This window comes from Oculina patagonica, unplaced genomic scaffold (genome assembly GCF_052425735.1).
Source record: "Oculina patagonica isolate OP01 unplaced genomic scaffold, crgOcupat unplaced31, whole genome shotgun sequence".
Classification (NCBI taxonomy): Eukaryota; Metazoa; Cnidaria; class Anthozoa; order Scleractinia; family Oculinidae; genus Oculina; species Oculina patagonica.
Window position 1 is genome coordinate 1 of NW_027558157.1, and position 24,214 is coordinate 24,214.

General features: G+C 38.5%; 1 protein-coding gene across 1 annotated transcript; it reads right to left on the minus strand.

The window, feature by feature from the left end:
- Window positions 1-4: 4 nt before the first annotated feature.
- On the minus strand, window positions 5-21,235 carry LOC144640496 (puromycin-sensitive aminopeptidase-like; the record flags this gene model as incomplete). The annotated part of the gene is made up of 22 exons (XM_078499608.1): window positions 20,977-21,235; window positions 19,364-19,445; window positions 18,437-18,636; window positions 17,556-17,663; window positions 16,181-16,381; window positions 15,043-15,139; window positions 14,311-14,344; window positions 11,215-11,285; window positions 10,230-10,264; window positions 9,302-9,310; window positions 9,024-9,175; window positions 8,490-8,502; window positions 8,215-8,319; window positions 7,149-7,209; window positions 6,492-6,601; window positions 5,372-5,435; window positions 4,221-4,354; window positions 3,174-3,308; window positions 2,172-2,391; window positions 1,241-1,548; window positions 460-512; window positions 5-35 (listed from the first exon to the last, which is right to left on the minus strand). Coding segments are annotated over exons 1-22 (2,349 nt in total), but the record flags the coding sequence as incomplete, so codon positions are not given.
- Between the last annotated feature and the right edge of the window lie 2,979 nt (window positions 21,236-24,214).

A 24,214-nucleotide genomic window follows, 5' to 3' on the forward strand; every position in this document is an offset into this window, starting at 1 on the left:
GGAAAAACTGCCAGGCTAGTTCACGCCCTAGTAAACTAAACAAACAAAATACATATATTAGATTCGGCTGAAAGTGTACACCCGGGACAAAATGGCCAACAAAGTCGGAGCGTTTCGTTGTTTCTTTAACATAAAGCGACTAGGTGCATTGCTGTTCTACAAGAACCGACTTCTGCAAGTTAGCCCCTCCCCCTCCCCCATCAACTCCTGGTCGCAGTATGATTCTAATAAAACTAACAGCTCGTCGAGTCCCATTTATACTCTTGGGTGAGAGTTGTGTATTGTCCAAGAACACACGGTGACCACAGACAGCACGGTGACACAACACAGTGACCACAGCCCGCGCTCGAGCCCTGACCACCAAATCCAGAGTTTAATGCACTAATCTTTAGACCACCGTGCCACCCAGGCACCCACTTTTCCAGCACTTTCTAGTTTGTAACCAGACCATTGGCTTACCTCCCGGTCACACCTGCAATGACAAAGACAGTATCCTGGGACCGAACCTCACTCTGAAAAATAATAGACAAAACAAGGTCATATAGCAACAAGCCATGAATGTATTAGAATGGATGGCATACTGCGGCAAGGCTACATATCAGTCGGGGAATCAAGTTCCAGTTGATGGCGACATCTCTTCTCCGAGAAGTGACTGAGCCCGCGGTTTTCGTCCCAGAAAGTTGCTAAGCAATATGACATATTAAAACACGCAATTGCTTTCGGGGTACTCGTGACCGCTCGCGCTAGTTTTTGATGGGATGAAATAATACAGAAATTCTTCGATTCCTTCAACGACGATTTGCTAAAACCGGCACTTATTCCCCCGACTGATATACTTCTAGATGCACAACCCTTATAAATCCCTTTTAGAAAGTGTCTAGCAGAACCACGCAATTTTTTGAGCATGCGAGGGGTGATCATTTGATTTGCGCATATTAAGTCCGTTTACCGCTGACTTTCATTTATTGGAACTTGCCAGAGTCGTGCTCTTGGTACTGACCAAAAAAAATTTAAAACACCCAAGAAAAGGAGAAAATACTTGTCAATGTAGAGTGGATGGGTATAAAACGTTGAAATGAATGTGTAACCGCTAGCAAGACGAGCAGAGTATCTACTAATCTTCTATAAAATTTCATATTTTTGACTTTTTTTTACTTAATTGTTTTGGTTTTACTTTTTCGTGGTTATAAATTACCATTAAAAATATCTGTCAAGTTTTTGAAGCTATTTCAAGACATACCGACATGGAGAAATCCAGCACTTTCTTGATCAGTTCAGGCTGTAAGACAGCCCCCATACATCTCATTATTCGTACTTTCTCTTCGTCTAAATCAGCTTCTCTGAACAACTTCATCATGGAGTCCAATGTGACGTCATCACCATGCTTAAGAACTGTGCTATACACCGCTGACCTCAAGTCTGCCGGGATGGTGGATTCACCTTTACAGTGAGCGTCAAATCTCTTTCGCGCCTCAGCGATTGTCGCTTGATCGCCACTGCGTCCCATACAACCAAGAACCAAGCCTCTTAAAAGCGCGTCCAAATGACCTGTAAGAAATATAAATTGTGTTCAGATAAATTACGCTGAGAAGCATGAAAAACCCAAATATAACAACCTAGTGGTAAAGAACCTGTTAGGCCAAGATTTTCCATTTAGAACCCCTTCACAAAAGAAATTCAGTAAACACTTCTATAAAGGGCATAAATAGAAAGTTATAAAGGGCATAAAAAGAAATAAGATAACCTAGAATAAGGTTTGTGTTAGTTTAGAATGCAGCCATTTAGACATAATTGCCATTTTAAGGACCTAAATGGCTTAATTTTTCAGTAAACAACAATTATATAAGAACTATTTTAGGCTAGCTTGGAAAAATGCATGTTCTTTGATGCGGGTTTTTACTGTAGTCCACATGACTGTCGTGAGTATAAACACGGAAACCAATGGATGTCATCAGACTGGCGCTTACATGTCATGGAGGTACTCGGAGTAGTTCTATTCCTCACCCCTCCCTGAACGTGGGGCAAAGTGAAAACTGAGTCCCCGACGGGAATCGAACCCACGATCTTCCACACACTAGTCGAACAATCTAACCACTGAGCTACAGGGCAACTGGTGGTGAGCTAGGTCATTTATTATAGGTTCATATGTATTTTTTTCGTTGCGTTGTTACCTTCGCCATCTTTAGGGTCCCATCCGACTTTACTGGCAATTTGCTCATAAAGCTTCACGCAGAAGGTCTGGAAACTAGGGTAGAACCCAGTGTTCTGCAACAGTTTGGCCAGATTGCTAAGGTTGGCAGTCAAGTCATTCCAGACGGTGTAGTTTGTCTCGTTTTTGAACTGTTCAGCTAATTTAAGGAATTCCGTGGTAGATGCAAGGCCTGCTTGTGCCTGAAAGGTAAAATTCAAAATACTGTGAAACAAAAGGATTCTATATGGCCCCGTTTTGATTTGACTGTTTCTCTACTAAAGTGGTCAGGTCCGGACCAATTTTTTGACAGGTCCATACCCAAGTTTTTCTGTCGTGTAAACGCGCCTAACTGATGTTTTAAAGAGCAGTTAGACTCTGGTAGCCCACATAAAATTTGCACTTTGTTTGGCTAACGAAGCGAGGGGGCTACTTTTAAGTGAGACATTTGCGCGACATTGTTTTGTTTAGTTTTGTTTTTTTGTTTGTTTGGTACAATGTAAAAAGAAAAGAATAACATTATCAGTTTAAACCAGTTAGCCAAATTCCAACGCAAAAGCCAACATCGTCTCCTGGGCTCTTTTCCCTTCAAAGTAAGTCTTCCCACTTTAAAGGGAAAAGCATCCTGAGGTTGAGCCAAAGCCGAATTCAAAGACTGAAAACTTTTCATGCAAAAGGAGTACAGGTTTACAGAGAAAAGGCTTCTCTTTCTAAATTTAGAGCTTCTGCTAGGAATTGACTTTGAAGTGACTTCCAAGCACGCATGTTCCGAGCAAATAGGAATACTATAAAAGATAAAATAGGATTTGTAAAATAATTTCACTTGAAAAACTGCATCAACGAAGCAATTTGTGCAATGTAAGTTCTTCAAGAAAAATAAAATCGGCTTGTCAGGCAATAAATTTCCGGTAAACGTTACATTATCAGTTTGTAACGTATCATCTCAAATGATAGCTGGCTAAGGAGGTGGGTTTCCTGTGCATACCAGAGCAAATAGATCACTCTGCAGTCCCAGTCTGTCTCTTGGGGGAACACTGTTGTCATTGATGGCTGGTAGAAGGAGTTCCAACATGGCGGATGAGTACTGTACACGATAGAAACCAACTTGACCTGGATTAACCTGCAATAGAAATGTCAGAACACTCTAAAAGTGATTTATTTGTGGAAACCAACCGTTATCTTTTGCAAATCTTCGCCACTTTTACATCTAAACGAGTTTCTTTTCATACAAGTACACTTCTCAGGAAAGAACTCGTTATGCTCTTCAGTAGAAGGAAATTTGCCAATTAACACGATCTTCCGAACTCAAATACACAAGAAATAATAGTGAAGGAAAAACGTGCTCACGTTTAGCTGTACATTTTTAATGTTTCATCTTAACTTATTACTATTTTTACACCAGTGTCCAGTTGTTCAAGGGACGGATAAAGCTATCCACTGGATAAACCACAAATCCAGTGGATAGTGTAGTATGTTTTGTAAGCATTATCCACTGGATAGCGTCATCCGTCCTTTGAACAGCTGGGCTTGGGCGAAGAGTTAAGTGTCTTACCCAAGAACACAACATAGAGCGGTTTTCACTTGAGTGTCGAAAGTAAATTGCGTTTGCTTTGGTTTTGCATTACTACGCTTAGTGATTGGCTTTAAAATCTCGCGCCACTTTCTCAGCCAATCAGAAGTAAAACCAAAACCAATCGTGACAAGAAAAAAAAAAAAGAAAAAAAGAAAAAAAAAACAATCGTGACTTGCTCGCGCACGTTTTCCCGCGCTTTCTGCCAGCTACATGTATTTGCTTCGAATTTTGATTGGTACACTGGATTGTCTGTGTCCTTTGTGATTGGCCAGAGTAATTACTTTGGTTTTGGTTTTACGACACTCAATTGAAAACTACTCAAATGACCCTGGCCATAACTCAAACCCTCTCTCTAGAGTCTAACACACTAACCATTAGGGCTACGATGCAGGTTTAGTTTGTTTACATAGAGCGTTAGCCTCATTTAATCATAATGGGGTAAGCTTGATTGTCATTTACCTTAATCCACTGGTCTTTCCCAACTCCATTGACCACAACAGTACAAGAGTCTTTTTCTAACAATGTTTCAACTACAGGTTGTGTAGGACTTGCACTGGTACACACAGCTATTGGTACCTTCCATTGAGAAGAATCTAAAATTTGATATAGAAGTTTTAGTAAACATTTTAAGGGTAAAACTTAGTGAAAAAACTTTTGAATAATTCTCCTTACTGATTGTCATACATTTCTTTTAAAGTTAGTTCAGAGATTTTGGTGTTACATCAAGATCCTATCCCCTTGTTGATGATTTTCTAATCACGTCTGCTTGACAATCAGACGATTAGCAACAATCTTGGACAAAACGGTTGAGACACCTTGCTAAGTTTCACCAATTTTGGTACTACAGCTCATTCTTGTCAATCCCCCTATTTCAATGTTGTCAATGTTGTCGTCTTATGAAAACAAAGCCTGGTGAGTTGCATACCCCATAAAACAACATTGAGTGGGGTGAGACGGGGATAACACGTTTTTAACAAGCTTGTAAGTCAAGACATTCGCAAAAAATCTGTGAAATGCGTTTTTCTCAACCGGTTTTGTCCGAGATTGAAGGTAGTCGTATTAAAGTGGCTGTATATAAAATACGAAACCCTAAGCTTTTCTTTGGGCTTCAATAAAACGGTCGTATTGACGACATAGTCGTAAGGTGTGGCTCCAACATACTTCCAGAAAGTAACGTCTCGTGATTAAAAGGAAAAAAAACGTTTCACTGTATGTTCTTACCCCCCCTGACCATGAAGAAAACAGCATCTTTCTCCGTGCAATTTATTCCTCCCCCACTTCAGATGAGGGTCCTTGTTGTAACCTGAAAAATTCCGTACTGATGACGCAACTGTACAGAGATCCGTGTAGTGTGTCTGATTGGTTGTTTCTTGGTTTTAAATTCATCTGCACGAACTAAACAACCAATCAGAGAAACGGATGTCTGTAGGGCCACGTCATCAGTATGGAATTTTTTTGGGTTGAACGTCAGCTCATCTCTTGAGCGGGGAAGAATTTAGCACACAATGGAGGTAGCCTGCGTTGCAGACAACCTAAACCCTGGCTGCAACGCAGGTTAAATGAGGGAGGACACGTTTTTAATTTAGTCTATTTTGTTGTCAGTGCTTAACCTTTTGTTGCACCATCTGCCGAGAACTTCCTTTGTGATATAGTGAGTTGAAAAGATTTTCCCTTCTGGAAAAAAAAATAGCGATCAGATTAAACACTTTTAAACAATATACCATACATAAGATCGAAAAGTAACGATCTCCCGAAAAATAGCGATAATGTCAATTTACACGGTACGACTTAATTGTCGCATGCGACAAAGTTACGACAGGCCTACGGCGGCATGACTCAGGACCACTTTCACACACACGCGTCTCTTGTAAGGATGTCGTATATTGTTTTACGTGATTTTTGAGTAGAATCGTACCGTCTAATTCGCCCCATAAAACTCGACGTTTGTAAGCAAATCTTAAGGTAGCGATCCTCCGAATGTAACTACCCTCGAACATTACTTGACTACTTGACTTGCTATTAGGAAACGAGGGGAAAAAAAAACAAACACAACAAAACAAAAACCTGTGTACGTACCAAACAGATCGGATGTTATTTTGTTGATGATGAACTTTACTTTAAAGACAATAGAGTACTCTGTTTTGATGTACCATAATTTTTTCAACAAGTTTTGATTGGATTGTGAAGTTTTATTCACAAATGAAGTTTGTATTTTTAGATACCTTTTTAATTGATATTGTAATTTTAAAGATTTTTTTCTAATATTATTGTAATTTTAGATACTTTTTTAATTGTAATTGCAATTACCTTTTAAGTTATATTTATATTGATTTCTATCTATTCATACCACAATCAAAATTTTGTACATATATACACTTTTTACCTTTTTAAAACGTCTTTTTATTTGTAATTTTTAAACCATTTTTTTTCACGAGAGCGTTTTAACGAGCTACGGCTCCTAAGCTTTTCGAGGTAAAATAAATTATGTCTTACGCCTTGTCTTTATTTCATTAGACGGATTGATCCACATTTGGTATACGTTTTAGTTACCCAAAGGAACTTAACGATACTCATTTCATATGACCAGTGTCACATATTTATTCTTGCTATTTTACCCATCTGAAATCTTATAGACCACACAGGACTTCAAACTATGTTTTCCCTTCATATTCCCTTTGACGTGTTATTATTGGAGATTGTAGAAATGAGAAAACCCATCATAATTAATACCTGTTCTGCTGTGACAGACAGTACTGGAAATCCCATTTGTTTTGTCCATGTGTCCATGACGGCAGCTACTGGTTTGGAACTGGCATGAGACAGACTAGCCCACAAATCATCTTGAAAACAAAGCACAAACTCAGAATGAAACCCAGATCGATACCAATTTTTGCTATACAAAAAGGGTCCGTTTGCACTTTTACAAAGAAGGTTGGTTTGATATTAAAGGTAAAGATCATTTTACTTAAAATAGAGAACTTTTACAAGGGTCTGTTTTGGTACTGTTACAGCGGTAAAAAGAGGTTTGTACAATTAGAAGAAGTACAACCTATAACCTACGGCAGAGGATTTTTTTTTTACTTTGTAAAAGACCGCAATAAAATGAAGTGTATTAATTTACAACTTTTCTTATAAATCGACACTAGTAAATTAAAGATGGTATTTTTTTTAGCTCGGTGATAAATAATAAAGATGTATTTTTCAACAATGACACGAGCATGGGACAAAGAAAAATTCTGAGTCCCCGACGGGAATCGAACCCATGGCCTCCCAGATACCGGTTGGGCGCTCTATTACCACTATAATCGAGTGGTCTAGTGGGGTATATGTTAAACTACAAAACCTCATGTGTTCACGTCACGAGCGTAATAGATTGATGTAACTAACCTGTTGAAGCAGCGCTGTATTCAAACTTTTTTAGGTAGTGATTAAGGCCCTTCCTAAAGTCCTTAGAATAAAAAACAATAATTACATAAACAGAAAATAGCAGCGTGAAATTGTGATTTTTTATGGTGGAAAGAAAGAAATGTTTTAAAAATAAAGTTCAATTAAATGTCTAAGTTTTGAGCTGACTCTTGTCTTGTCTATTATTTCTACAACACTTAACTAGTTCAAGACCTTTTCACTGCAAAATAAACCATCTGAATGCATTGGTCACACAACGCAATTCTGCAGTTTTGCCAAAACCTGCACATAGGGAAGCAACTAGGCGCGTAACATAAATAAGCTTACAGAGTGATTTTATGACTGTGAAAATTAATTGAGCCTTTTTATACAGAAATTACGCACAAGCTTTTTGGCGGCCGAGAACTGGGCCCACAGATGGAGTTTTCCCTTTTTATTGCTCGGGCAAATTAATTATTGACCGGTCGATAGCTTTATACCAAAAAGCTGAAGATGAAGCTAGCTCTGAGAGAAATTTCAAGTTTCTTTAGTTATTCTGAGGAAAGAAATACAAGTTTACGTCTGAAGTGGCCGAGAACTGGGCCCCATACTAAACAATAGGGGGCTTTAACAATCGGAAGGAGAAATTGGAAAAAGTCACACCTTTCATAAACTGCTAGCAGTCTCTCTTTTGCTCTGAAATCCGTGTGGATGTACGAAAAATAGCAAGCGAACCCGACATACGAGAGGGGGAAGCAGCTAGCCTTGAATTGCAAGTAGCGCAGGTACCGGAAGAAGAGCGACCGCGACCGCGCTTGCGCTACTTGCAAATCGAGGCTCGCAAGTTCTCTTTCTAGTATTATTTGCGTCAACATTAATTTTTTTGTGTTCGTCTCATGGATTTTAGATCAAATAAGAGACTGCTCGCTGTCTAAATCGTTTGTTAATACCTATATGTAGCAGTCCATGGAAGTCGAACGGGAGGGGAGGGGGGATTTATTATCGAATTATTTTTAGGCTGAGCCTTGTTTTCGGTGGCCAATTATGGCGATTTAACGTAAAAACTTACTTGATCTCCTACATACTGATGTAGCATTCTGATAATTGAAGCACCTTTGTTGTAAGATATAGTATCAAATATTTCCTCTATCTCCCCTGGGTGGCCAACTGGAACCTACAACAAAGTTATAACCTAAAATTTAATTATAACGAACATATTTTGCCAGTCCCTTATTACTTAGTTGCATCAGGTTTCTGCAGTAGTTTAATTTTGTCTAAGTTACTTCGAAAGCTCTGCAAGAACAATATTCATTTAATAACATAGAGAAAATACAAACACGTTACCTCTATTGGGTGACTTGAACATGCCACAGTTTCATAAATGGAAAAGACAAGCACTTATTAGTCATTGTTATTGAGCAATTTTCAATTGAGTGTCAAAACACCAAAACCAATGTAATCACACCGGCCAATCACAAAGGATGCAGACAGTCCAGTGAACCAATCACAACAAAACAAGAAGTGAAATACAGGGCGCCAGTGATTTAGTCACGATCGGTTTTGGTTTTACTTCTGATTGGTTCAGAAACTGGTTTGAGTTTTCATACTTGAGTAGCGTGAGCATCAGACTGTTCAGAACACAGGACTCTGAGTTTGTTGGAAGCTGCTTTGAGAATTGTCAGTACAGATCTATTCTCGTCAATCAAATAAGAAGTATTTTTCCACTGCATTCAGTTTGGTTTTGTCACTGTTGGGAAACTATATGGTTATGCTACCATGAGCGTGCAATACGTGCAAAGAGCTCCACATACCTTGCCCTCTGCACACATTGCGTGCCTATACTGCTAGCAAATAAATTCTTTAGAGGGAAACAAATACCTGTTACATAATGCATCAAGCTTCAAGGCACTGGCAAAATCAGTGCTTACAAACTGTGTCCATACATCAAACTCTGGGAAACAGTGATCGACAAGGAGGTACTCAATCCATGAAGCAAATCCTTCCTTCAGCCACAAGTGAGTCCACCATTCCTGAATTTACAATAAAAAGACTTAAAATGTGCACTATTGGTACAGCCAGGAACTATGTGGTTAATGACAGGCTTGCCACACGTGAAAAATTAAATACAAGTATTCTACCCAATCTTGGTAACTTACCACTGTCACCTAGAACAAAGATAAAAAAAGAAAAAAAAAATGTTACAAGGTTACAAACTATAGTTTATTTATGATAGTTTCATATTATGTTTTGGCCTGTGACCACATGTACTTCATGTATGTCAGGGGCGTAGCTTGCCTGTAGGACCATAGGCCCGGGGCTACAATTTTCTTAGCCCACTGAAGCACTTTCAAGATGAAATGGAAAGCAATATTCATTATAAATATCGGAACTACCCTTTCGCAATTTATCTTGTCTCCAGCAAGTAGAAACTAGGGAGACTTCTAGATTAGCCAAGTGATAGGTATGTGTCGTTAAGACAAGTGCATTGATATATTTAGCAATGAATGAAAATTGGCCCATTCTCTATAACAAAATGTCAAAATTTAGGTGCTGCCAAATTGCCTTTTGATGGTCTTTATCAGGAGCATACCCTGGAGCCCTCCCTCGCAACCTACCCCCCCCCCCCACCCCCCACAAGCCACTTGAACGACTTAACCTGAGATCATGCCCTCCTTCCCTATTTATCACTTCGGGAAAGTTTCCCTCTCCCTTTCGAAAAAGAGAAAAGAACACCTGATCGCAGGTTAAGACTGACTAGGCCTACAAACCATCAGAAAGCTGGCTACGTTATGCTATTGCTGAAGTATCACATATCAACAAATTCAAAACAAATTAATGAACAACCCTGAGACTGTGCAGTATGGAATGGAAATCAGCTTTAGCTTAGATTCTGTTCCACTTGCTGTTTCATATTTTTCTTCGGCTTTCAAGGTTCATTGATTGTCCTTGTAATTACATACAACTAATCATGCGATCAAAAGCAGTTGGGTTATGAACTTCACTGAGTTCATGTGTAATAAAAAGAAAAAAGTAATAAAAAATGACCAATAATTAAATAAATGTAAAATTAACAAATTGAATTACCAGATTTCCAAACCACATATGGGCAAGTTCATGACCTAAGAAAACAACAAAAAATTCTATTTAAAATCTAGCATTTTCATTGTCTCTACTCATTACTAACCATAGCCGTCATCTTGGGACCAAATAGCATGCAAAAGATTTTGGCTACTGGCGGGCCGGGGGGCGGATCCAGGATTTCGAGAAGGGGGGTCCGGGGGCATGCTCCCCCAGGAAATTTTGAAATTTAAGTCCTTGGTAATGCGATTTCCAGCATTCTGAGGGATGATTGTGGACAGTTTAAAACCTTAACAAACCATCCCTTTTTAAAGCTATTTTATTAAACAAGGACTATGTTTAAGTCTTTGCAATAATCAAGATCAACTAGTATCATAATCGACAGGCTTTTCATAATAAATACTCATAAAAGTCAGGCCAGAGAGTCTCTCGGTTGTCATCATGGTCCAAACTCCAAAGGTAGCGCTTGACTAGTTTTAAAGTGCTGTTTGAGCGCTCGTTATCAGTTGATGTTACTGGAATTATACACGCAATTATACAAGCCAGGAGCCTTGACAAGCAATAGACAGAAAGTGCAATCAATAAAGTTGTCATTTGTTACCTTAAGGGAAATTTGAACAAAAACAAATTGAGTTTCTTCGAAAAATTGAGTTTCTGCCGTCTCTGATTGCCATTTTCTCATCCAACGATCAAATTCAATGTCGCGAGTCTGTGGGCTAAGGAGATCTGACATATACATCTCGGAGACTTCAGCAATGTCTATATTTGTGCCTGCATCAATGGAACGAAGCGCTTATATAAAACGAATTTTAGACTGGCATTTTGTTTTGTTGACTTATGCTTTTTTGTCAGAAACCGCTTGTGTTAGAATGTTTTTTTCTTTTAGTTAAGGAGGTTTGACCAAACCACCCGAACCACCCCTGGAACCGCCCCAGTTATATTGTAAAAATGTAAAACATCACATCAATTAAGTCAGTAGTCTTGCACTCACCAACAACCAAAGCCACATACTGTTTAGCTGCTGCAGAAGAATCTTTTGGATCAATCAACAGGCAGGTCTCCCTAACAATAGCAAAAACAGATGATTATAAATAAAAATACTGATTATGAGTCAAATGAAAAAGGTAATTTTATGACGTGAAAAATGGACTTTCCAAAACTTATCTATACCCACCCCATGGAGGATCATTGGAAATTCTGAGGGGGTGGGGAGGGGGTCTCAAAGGCCAAATTTTTTAAAGGAAAGTATGGGGCTTAACTGGAATTTTTTTTTTTTTTTTTTTTTTTTAATGCATTTATTTAATATCACACGTTACAGAAAGTGAAAAAAAAAAACAGTTACAAAAAAAAAGAAGATAAAAATACATCAAGTTACACAATTTAACCGATAAAGCCTAACTTACTAACAAATACTTTTAACTAGTCTAAATTTTTACATAAATTTCTCTACACGGTATTTAAAATTAAGTTTCCTAACGAATTCAATTACCCCAGGCTCTATTTGATTAAGTTTCTGATTGTAAAGGTAATACTTAGCTAATAACATGCAGTAATTTAATTTCTTTTTTAGAGAGTGTCGTTGCAGTTGAGCAGAATTTAGTGATTTACCAAAGAGTAGTTCTTCATCACTTTGCGTAAAGGAGGTGCCGTTTTCTTCATTGAAGTGTTGTAAAACTTTATGAAAGAATTGTTTAGAAAGGTGGCAGTCGATGAAAGTATGACTTATCGAATCTGGATGGCCGCAGTAGGTGCAGTCCGAGTTGTTCGATACTCCAAAGAGGTGAAGTTCCTTTTTGGAGACAAGTATCCTATGAGCAAGTTTGAAGTAAAATTCTTTAAGTTTGTTCTCTTTGCACATAAATTTAATTTGCTTAAAGTAGTTTTTCCAATGAATATCATTTGATGATAGATCTCGTTCCCATTTACTAAGTGCAATTATTTTGGGAGTACTTTTCTTTATAAAAAGCCAGTAATAGTCTTTGTTTTTTGTTTTCGTAAGATCGATCGATATTGTAGGTGACAATTGAAAATTCACACTATCAAGAAAGAGTGACTTATTTAATTGAGCATGTTTTGCTCTTTCTACTAGATGTTTCGGAATTGCAGATATGATTTGGTAATAATTTAAGAAGTTGCACTTAATTGTGTATGTTTGTTTGAATTCTTGAAATGATAAAAACTTTCCGTTCTCGCTGAGAATATCTTGGATAGAGACAATTCCTTCTTCAAACCAGCTTTTCAGAAAAATCGGCCTATTCCCAATGAGAATTTCTTTGTTATTGAACAGTATCATTTCTTGTCCATTGTCACTTTCATACAGGGTTTTAAGTTCTAAAAAGTACCACAATACCTGTTTGTAAAAAGGAGGTATATCAGTCTGGTTGAGAAATTTTTTATCGTAATTACAACGTAATAGAAAGTTTAAACCACCGTATTCTCTGAAAAAATGATAGGGAATTGCCTTCCAGTTCTCCTTCCTTGAAAGCGCGTCGGTTATCAAAAATCTAGAAATCCAAGCAAGTTTTAATGATTTAGCTATTACCTCCATATTTGGCACACGTAATCCTCCGTCAACATAGTCTTGATACATGACTTGCCTTTTAACTTTGTCCGGTTTTTTACACCAGATAAAGTCAAATAGAGAGGTTGTAACTGAAGAGACAGTTTCCGAGGGGATGACTAACATTGAAGTGGAGTATACTAAATGTGGAATGCCGAGACTTTTTGTTATCAAACACCTTCCAAATAAACTGAGATTCCTTGATCTCCAAATATCAAGATTAGTATTAAGCTTTCGAACCTTAAGCGTAAAGTTTCTTTTCTCATTCCCATTTTCATCGTAAGAAACAAAGATCCCAAGAGTTCTAACAGGTTCTTTTGTCCATTTTAGATTGAAGGGCTGATCTTCCCTATTGCGCCATGGGCCTAACCATATCGCTTTGGTTTTTGAAGTGTTTAGTTTCAGACCTGAAAATGTCCCGAAATCGTTAACTATTGCAATCAAGTTTTGGACAGAAAATAAATTATCACAAAAGGCTGATGTGTCATCCGCGAATTGACTTATTTTCGACTCTGTTCCAAAGATTGTGATACCTCTGACAGTTTTGTCTTGTCGGATCTTTGTGGCAAGAACTTCTGCAGCTAAGATGAAGAGATACGGTGATAAGGGGCAACCCTGCCTCACCCCTCTCGACAATTTAAAATAGTTTGTACAAAAACCATTGTTCAAGACGCTGCTCTCAGAGTTCGTATAGAACGTAGAGATCCATTTTTTAATGCCGTTACCAAAGTTGAACAGGTTGAGGGTATTTTGAATAAAAGAACATTCTAGGGTATCGAATGCTTTTTGAAAGTCTAGAAGTAGCAGTATCCCAGGGATCTTTTGTAGCTCAGTTTGCTGGATAATGTCATTTATAAGCCTAATGTTTTGTCCTATGTATCTCCCTTTCATAAAACCGGTCTGATCTGGATGGATAAGAGATGGTAAGACGCGTTCTATCCTCTTAGCAATAACTTTTGACGCTATCTTATAGTCTACGTTTAATAGCGTTATTGGACGCCAATTTGACAAAAACAACAAATTTGCATCTTCTTTGGGTAGAAGCGTGATAACTCCTCTTCGCTGGGACACAGACATTTCGCCGAAATCAAAAGCTGCATTTAGACTATTTACTTAACTGGAATTTGCAGAGGGGTGGAGGGATTCAAACCAAAAAAAAACATCCGTGGGAGGGATATGGATGTTTTCTGGTAGCACATGATTAAAAACTTTATTCAAAATGTATAATAAAAACAAATAAGCCACCATGTCTGGATGTTATTTAAAAGTTGAATATTATAATGTTGTAGTCTGCAACAAAAGCCTAACAAATGGGGTTTCCTTCTGAAAACTAATTGATTAACCCAACATGAAATGAAGAAACATTAATTTTTTTAATTTTAAAAATGTTTGTTTTGACTACTTTGTGAAAATGATCTTCATGCTAGTAAATATTCCTAGGCTTATCAGCCGACCATTTTTTTTTCATGATTACCCTGCAGCGTAACACACTTGTAACATGTTTAATAATTTAATAAGTGAACATACCTGTAGGTTACCAGGCCCCAGTTTTCCATAGCTCCTGTGATCAAAATAACAAATGTCATGGTAGTTCTCATTAGCACTTTCTAAAAATTAGCAGTTGTACAAAAAATCATAGCTCTAGGCTCTAGATTCACAGCTCCTTCCTAACAATTAAACACAAATTTGATATCTTCATTTGTCTTTCTTAATGATGTCAGACAAAACCACCAAGTTGACACCTTGAGGGATAGAGTGGTGGGGTGGGGGCGGGGGGTGGAATCAGAGAGCCATGATTCAAAGCAGGTAAACAGGTAAAGTAGGAAAAGTTTGCGTCGAACCAAGTGGCCCATACAGACCGAAGCTAATCCCGGTTTCTGTAGCATGAAGCGACTAGGAGTATTTCTACTCCCCCCTGGATGGGATGCTCGTCCATTGCAGGGTTACCCTCCAGCATTAATTGGCCAGTACCCATTTATACACCTGGGTGGAGAGAGGTACTATGAGAGTAAAGTGTCTTGCCCAAGAACACAACACAATGACCCTGGCCACGGCTCAAACCCAGACGGCACAATCCTGAGCCCTGTGTACTAACCATCAGGCCACTGCGCCTCCCACATCAGACATGTAAACAAAAATTATTTGACTCAGTTTTAAAAATAAGGCACAGCAGTGATGGGTCAGAATGTAATGTAGATGTGATTCCTGGCTAACATGAAATTCTGATGAAATTGGAGGAATAGCTATATTTAATTTTACCTATAACAAAGTCTTGGATAGCAATGAGATCAAGCTTTGGCAGTAGGTAACCAATACCAAAATACTCTTTGTAGAAGGGTAGGCACTTCTTGGCAACCTAGACATTGATGTCAATAAAAATATCAGAATATGTCTTCTTTGGATAGCTGTTATGTTCAAGTTTACCCTTGGTACAATTTGGTGTTTTCCTTTGTTCAGGTGTAATGAGTTTAAAACGAAGGAAAAACCATCATACCAATTTGGACCACAACATAAGGCAGTCTTTCATAGACTACATTTGAACCCAGCTAATTTGAACTCGGTTATTTCAAAACTATTACCCATTATTTCAAACTAAAACCCGTTTCCCTTGGATTTGCCCTTCAGTCATTTACTATCGGCTATTTCGAACTCCTGCTATTTCAAACTATTATTTTGCATGTTTCCCCTGATGGTTCAAAATAACAGGGTTCAGCTGTTATGGCAGATATGTCTACATAATCAATGAACATGGAGGCATTACTATTACTAAGTACCAGTCAAGTTCATTAGCCCATCAGCCAGTGCCTCCATGTATCTCCCATTTTAGTTAAGCACAAAGCGATTGAGAGTATACATATGTATTTCTTACTTAATTCACCCTGGATGGCATGGGATGCTACAATCATTGACAAAAGTCATTGGCCCACCTACCCCCATCCCCCCGTTTCAATGTTGGATAGTACAATGTGCCCAAACTCCCCGTGCAGTGCGTTTCAGTGTGCTAACAAAAGTAAGCAGCAATTGAAGGCAATATTTTTTTGCATGCTACGCAACATTGCAAAGGGGGAGAGGGGAAAGTACTTAACGTTTTCACATTCCAAGTAAGAAAAATAGCAACTGCGCCAAGGTTTTGTCAATGATTGTAGTCCATCACACTTGGTTACCCCCTACCAAGTAATTCCCTAGGGCCATTCATAAATACACCTCGAGGGTAAGCATTGTGAGAGTACATCGTCTTGCCTACTAGTACTAACACAACACAATGACCCTGGGCAGGGCTCAAAACACAGAATGCTTAGTCGAGAGTCCAGTGGACTAGCGATCAGGCCACGTCACCTCCCTAAAGAGTATAAGGATTGGCTTAAAACATTTTTAAAATAATAATAAACTCACTCACCTCTAAAGCAAACTTTCCCTGGATAGCTTTTCCCTTTGCAGTGTAAACTCTGATAGTAACACCATCAGAATCTTTTCCTTCAACATAGTCAAACTCTCCTACAACAAATGCCACAAGATATGTAGACATGATAGGTGTTCTGGCAAACTTCACCACTTTAAGAGAAGTGTCATCAGTGTAATCTTTCTCTTCTGTCAGATTCTGAAAATAAAATAGCAATGAAAGTAGATTCCTTTAGAGGCAGTTTGAATATTTAACAGTCAATTGTATTCATCTACATAACATCAAACTCAGAAGATAAAATTTTGGACAATTTAAATTTAATATCAATTTTAATTTTAAGGCAAATAAAAATGAATCATTGATTCAGGGGGAAAATTGGGCTGGCAATCAAAACTGAACATTTAAAAGCCACCTTAGCCCTTAGGTTTTTTCCTTAAGTTGAGCCCTGTAACCCTGTTGGGTGTTTGGAATGTTTGATCTTGTGAGTCTCCCTTAGTTAACTGACACAATTTTGAGACTTAACTTCCAACAAACAATAGTTGGAAATTGACTAGCATTATACAGATGCAATATAATGCATGCAGAGATACTTGTAGCTATAGCCCTTTGCACACATTGTAGACCTATCATACTAGCACTATTAGCATCCAATGTGTGCCGAGTGCTATATAGCTTGAGCCCTTTGCACAAATTGCAGACCTTTCATACTAGAACTAAAGGCATGCAATGTGTGCAGAGAGCTTTGTAGCTTTCTCCCTTAGCATGCATTGCATGCCTTTCATGCTAAAGCATTAAAGGCATGCAATGAGTACAGAGAATAGTGCAGCATATCCCTTTGCATGCATTGCAGACCTATGATTCTAAGTTGTATAGACATTCAGCTTTACTCCTTTGCATATGATGCTAAAGCATCACAGGCATGTAATGCTTATAGAAATCCATTTAGTTTTATCCCTTCGCACATATATTGTGGGTCTGCATGTATGCTCAATAACCCATTATTGGATGGCAAGCACAAAATACCTGCAGAGAGCTAATTGTACCTGTGAAGTTGTGCATGCATTACATTGTGTAGTCTAGAGATTTAGCAGGGCTGTCATTAAGGGCTCTTACCTGTAACACCTATTACAGTTGAGATCACTTGATGTTAAGGGTGAAGATGTTGAGTGGTGTTACTTTACACTTAGCTTGTATACAGAGTGAAATGCTACATGTGATATTAAAGTTCAATGTAACAGCTGTTTAAAAACTTAACAACAGCAGTGTCTAGAGAGTCTGTAAACCTTGCATGTACCTTTGGTTACAGTACATCAAGTTACAGAAAAAAGCTTAGTTAAATATTAATTTTGTCTGCACTCTGAGACTTACTAACCATATTTGATAAAGCCACTCTGTCCTTGGGAACAACCAGGGTGATATCAAATGTGGCGCGAATGGTTGGCTCATCCCAACAGGGAAATGCTCTGCGTGCACCTGTAGGCTGTTAATTTCAACATAAAATAATTAGTACAATTTGTCAGGATACCCACATAAGGCCAGGAAGTCCTTGTTTAATATATAACTGCTATCTGTACATAAAAGAATGATATCCTTAATATAATTATCATGAATATGTGCCGGGAGTTTGCCATAATTATTCAAAAACTTAGTACACTTGAGAAGACACATCCAACCTCTTTTAAAGTGAGAGCTTTCAGTAAGACCTCAATGGCACCTACATGTGCGTGATTTTGGGGATAATATTACAGGGTGGTAAAGGGGGTCCTAATCTCAAATCATGAGCATTTTTAGACCAATTTCATTAATCATGTATTCAATATACATTATTTGAAAAAAATGAGCTTTAATTGATTAAAAATAGTTAATTCCCCTTTCAATAGCCCAGTAACAAGAGTAGTTCATCTCTCAGGGGAGTCAATGCAAGACAAACCTAAAACGCATAAGTTAAGCCAAGAGAATGCGTCCTCCACACAACCTGGTCTTTGGCTTTATGATTCATGTCGTTTGTCAATTGATGCTTCACTACCAGGAATTGATTTATGAATATGTAGTTCATTTTTGGTTTGCACAAACCTTTTCAGCCAGAACCATGAATCACGGCTTTCAAAATAAACAGATCACACAACATACTAGAGTTGGTAATTTATGCATCATGGCCAGATTTGAGCTGTTTCACATGTCACACATTAATTTTGCTCAGATCAGGAGTCATGTACTGCCCCTTTTCAATGCTGATTTTATTGTTGAATATACCTCAAAGTGTGTAACAGCACAGAACTTCTGATTTCCATCTTCTCCAGTGTATTTACATCTGTAGAATCCTTTTAACTTATCATTCAGTTCTCCAGTAAAATTCAGGGACAACAGGCCTCTCCCCAAGGGAAGGGGTAAGGAAAAGCTAACGATAACCGTTTCTTCCTCTTTATTATGTATTATGTTTGAAGATGGATAATCTAAAAGCAAAAATGCGGAAACAATATTATCTTATGTCAGGGACAACATCAAACTCTACCCTCTTGATCCAGACAAGGCCATCGGCAGGATTTTGCATGGGTGGGTGTGAGTACTAGAGGTGTGAGCATCTAGGGGGGTTCAGGGGTATTCTCCCCTGGGAAATTTTGAAAAGTCAAGGTGTTAATTTCCTGCAATCTGCAAGTCAACCCTCACTCCTCAAATAGGCAGAACTATGTGGCCAATGGGATGGGGGGAGTAGATGCACCCATTGCACCCACCCCCCTACCCCTGCCTATGGCCCTGGCTTATCATTAGACCACTGCACCACCTGGTAAGCTCCCTTTTCATTGTCATCAGATTAGATACTAACCATGTGCGATCAGGACTTTTTCCTGTCTCTAAAGTGTGTCTTCTTAAGGCAGGCCTACAGTCATTGCCAAAAGTCATTGGCCTGCCCACCCCGATCCCCCCATTTCAGTGTTGGATAGCACAATTCAATGTGCCCAAACTCCTTGTGCAGTGGGTTTCAGTTGGCGAGCAAAAGTAGGCAGCAATTGGAGGCATTATTTTTTTGCATACTATGCAACGTTGTAAAGGTGGAAGGGGAAATTACTTACGGTAACTTGTTAATGTTTCAAGTAAGAAAAACAGCAACTGCAACGCACCAAGGTTTTGTCAATGATATGATATACCACTTATAATATATTAAATACATTAAATACTTACTATGTTCTCCAACAGAAAAGCTGGCTGATTTGACATTTATATCTAGACAGTTGATGGTCACTGTATTGGTTTCTTCCTTAACCTGAGAATATTAGGGACTGTTCGTTATTTATGCCTAAGGGGGGGGGGGGCAGTGTTTAGAGTGGGGGGGGGGTAAAATTTTCAAAATCAATAAAAGGGGGGTGTTTTTTTTAAAATACAGTAGAAATAAGGTGGGTAAGCTTTAAGAAACAAACATTGATTGATTGATTGAAACATTGATTTAAACATTGATTGATTGATTGATTGATTGATTGATTGATTGATTGATTGAAACTGTTGTTTCAATAGTCTCAACAGATGTGTAGCCGTTTTGCAGACATTTCAAAAGTTGCTCTCTGTTTGAGAATTCTGTTTCAAAAGAACCTGGTCTTAGTTTAAAAAGCCAAGAAAACAGGACGTGGAGTAGCGTTATTTAAAGGTTCCCATATACATGTATATTAACTTATTAAATACCTTTACATGCAATCTGATATTTAATAATGGCAAAACCCACATGTGTCATTTACCCGGGCCAGTTGTAGTTTTTTAAAATACAGTATTGTAGTGCGCATGTAAATAGAAATACTCTAACAGCAAAACTAGAGATCGTTCCAGCTTGCCAACGCCATATAGGAGTCACATGGATATGGGGAGAGACTACGACGAACTGATTTCTTTCTTATATTGGATCTTCTCTGGGCCTATAATAATACCAGCACTGCAGATTCGCTTTCTTTACTGAGTGCTTCAATTCTGTATGATCACAAATGACCTTGCACTGGATTTTGGTTTATTGGCACGCAGCCAGAACAAATGCTGTATGCAATTTCACAATTGGAAGTACATCACGTCCTGAGGGTAGGGGGAGGGGGATAAAATTTAAGGCCTGTCATGTACACGGGGGGGGGGGGGGGTTTAAAATACCCTCTTTTGGGGAGGGTAATATAAATTTTACATAAGCCTGAATTGGTTTAAAATCACCCCCCCCCCTCCTTAGCCATAAATAACGAACAGTCCCTTAATAATTGTTATTAAAACAGTAACTACCGGTATTTTTCCTATCAATCGCAAAACATGGCAGCAATGGAGAAAGAAAAGGTCGATGTAGTGGTTAAACTCAGCTGAGAAAAGTGAAAACAGATGAACCACCAACACTCTTTTGCAAATCTGCAAGTCTGTAATATTTCTTATATCACAACTTTTTCTGGAAAACCCCAAAATTTGGGTCGGTCAGACGACGGTAAATGAAGAAAAAAAGGGGAAGGCCTAAGCATCTAAAAATCTAGAACCCAGCAAGATATAGACTGCATATTTTGACAAGATCACATGTTTACAACTGAACAGCAACCTGGTTACCGGTACATATAGTTAGGGCAGCCCCCTCAGAATGTTTGGTACTCTCCCCAAGCTGTGCTTGCCATATAATGACCAACTCCTCTCCCCCCGGGCAACCACTGAGGTTCCTCCCCTCCCTCCCCACACAGATAACACTCACACACAGCACAAAGTTTTGATCATCAGTGAAACCTAAAACATATCATTACCAATTGTCAAAAGTCAGTTCCATTTTGTTCACAAACTAAAATTTTTACCTCCACATCGATTACTTCCTCGCCAGTGAAAGTAAATTCTGTAAGATTTGGCTTCAGAGTCAATTTGTAGTTCTTTGGAAGCACGCTTGTTGGAAGCCGTTCAAAGGGTTTCTTTACCGAGCTCATTATTCTTGCAACAGCTCTAAAACGAACTGTAGAAGATGCCAAAAGACCCAATCTAGCTCCCACAAAAGTGGAAGGTCGAAATACAAGGCAAGAAAGAATTTTGGAATATTTTCCTTCGTGCAACACCAAGAGCACGATTGATTGGCGATCTCAGTCCGAATCTTCCCAGTCCCTTTTCAGATTCTCGCGCCACGTAGCGCAGCCAAGATGACTACTTGCGTGACAACTGTGCAACAAGTAACGCAACGCTGTGTTTAACATGCACGAGGTCTAATTACCATGCAAGAGGAAAGAATGCAAGAAAATTTCAAATAGCTAGGGCAACTAGCCTGCGTTGCAGACGAACTAAGCCCTGGTATAGTCCGACTATACCGGAGTTTAGTTCGTGTGCAACGCAGGCTAGTAGTACTCAGGCTATAGGGCAACTAACTCTGGCACTAGCTAGAGTGGATAAAATATTTGATAAATAATATGGATAATATTAATGTGACTGGAGGCTCCTTTATTGGTGGGTTTATAATGGAAAGGAATTTCACGTTTCAAGAATGACGGATTATAAATGACCATATACCTATCTCGGAAGCATACTCGCGTGATGTTCGTGGAGAGAGGGGGAATCGGATAACGATATTCTAATCCTCGAACTCATGAAACACAAGCATAAAAGTCTCGTTTGCTCTCTATTTGTATTTCCAAAGGAGATAATTGACTGTGGAAAACGCCATTGAAGAGCAAGGTTTGCCCTCTTAAAGACATGCCTAGGAACGCACGAAAATCCTCTGCATTTCTATTTTGACTGTTCACTGGCTTTACTTTATATCGCGAAATACTGAGTAAAAAGACCATAAGTAAAGCATGCCAAAAAGATCTGAGCACAGGCAGACCACCCTATGTGTTCATGGTTAATCAATAAGACGAACAAAAGAAATATGTTGAAGTCTATGAGAGTTATTAATAAAGCCCTGGAAATTACATTTCTAAATGAATCACGTTCTAAATATTTCAATAAAGGTGAATTAAATGTTAATCGACTCGATTGTGGTGTTTTTTTTTCTTTTCGCGTTCCTGGGCCGTATTAAGCGTTTTCGTCCTTTGTTATATCCGGCCAAAGGCCGCAGTAAGGAAGAAAAGGAGGTCTCAAATGGGCGGTTTTGCTGGATTTGGAGTGAAAATAAGGTTTCATCTACGTGGTGGTATTTTCAACACAAGAGCACAAAATTGTCATTTTCAGTGGCTCATGTAGCACTTTTTTATTCGATTCTTTTGGACCTGGAGTTAAAATAAGGATAAACCCACGTGATGGCGGATTTGCAGAAAGACCCAAACTGAACATTTCAAGTCTCAAATGGCCGGTTTTGCTGGATCTAGAGTGAAAATAAGGTTTAAATCTACGTACTGGTATTTCAGCACAATCACTCCAAATCGTCATTATTAGTGACTCCTGTAGCACTTTATTATTCGATTCTCTTCGACCTGGAGTGAAAATTAGCATACATTCACGTGAAGGCGGATTTTTAAAAACACCCAAACTGTACATATCATGTCTCAAATGGCCGGTATTGCTGGATCTGGAGTGAAAACAAGCTTTATTCTCCGTGGTGGTATTTCAACGCAGGAGCTCAAAATCGTTATTTTAAGTGACTCCTGTAGCACTCTCTTTTTCGATTCTTTTGGACATGGAGTGAAACTTAGGATGAATCCACGTGAATGCGGATTTGTAGAAAGACCCAAACTGTAGTAGTCTATATAAATGTTGTTTTTAAGCCTACAATAGCTCGTGCCTTCTTCCATACTAATGAGTGCTTCCTCCATACTAATAAGTGTCTTCCTCCATACTAATGAATGCCTTCCTCCATACTAATGAGTGTCTTCCTCCATACTAATGAGTGTCTTCCTCCATACTAATGAGTGCCTTCCTCCATACTAATGAGTGTCTTCCTCCATACTAATGAGTGCCTTCCTCCATACTAATGAGTGTCTTCCTCCATACTAATGTGTGCCTTCCTCCATACTAATGAGTGCCTTCCTCCATACTAATGAGTGTCTTCCTCCATACTAATGATCATGAGTGCCTTCCTCCATACTAATGAGTGTCTTCCTCCATACTAATGAGTGCCTTCCTCCATACTAATGAGTGTCTTCCTCCATACTAATGAGTGTCTTCCTCCATACTAATGAGTGTCTTCCTCCATAATGAGTGCCTTCCTCCATACTAATGAGTGCCTTCCTCCATACTAATGAGTGCCTTCCTGCATATTAATGAGTGTCTTCCTCCATACAAATGAAGTGTCTAGTCGCTTCTTTTCATATGATAATAAACTGTCTTCCGAGGTTTCTCTTACAATGGACTTGTTCTGACATGTTTCTTTGTTTGCGTTCAATCTTCATTCCTGATTGGACGTTCACGGCTGTATTGTTCATTGAAATATTAAGGCGCGAAAAACTGATGAGCGCTATTCTTGTTGCAAGACACATAGCTGTAAAAAAGTTGTTTAAGTTCTGTTCTTTTGAGAAAACTTTTTTGACTTTTATTACTATGGCTTTCATTACCGATGAGGCTGAGCTTCAAGCATTTTTGAACGCCTGTACTTCCAATACGAATTATTTTCTTTGAAGCTCAAATAGATCAAATAATTATTCACGATCGAGCAAAAAGAAAAAAAGAAAAAAAAGGTATTGTTATGCAAAGCCGGCGAACGCGCTTGATTGACCACGGATATAAACATAAGGATTTTAGCGAAAACGAGTCGCTTCTGTATAGAAAAAATTCCATAAATCGGCGAATATCGAACAGTTACGAGTAAAATAAATTGTAAGACCGGCTGTGAACCGATTTTGAGAAAACAATTTGCTACATGTGTTAAGCTCACTCTCAATTCAATGTACATTTTTTTACTGTTAATAAACCGTTGATTCGTAAACCAATTTTAGGTCTTCGTGTTTTTGATATTTTTTCTTCACTCATCATTTTTTAAAGCTTCACTGTACTATTATAATTATAATTATAATTATGCAATATTTCTTCCACTGCAGACATGCAAGAACAATGCTTTAGTCCGATTGAACTCAATTTAATAAAACAAACAGAATTAACAAACATGTGTATTAACGT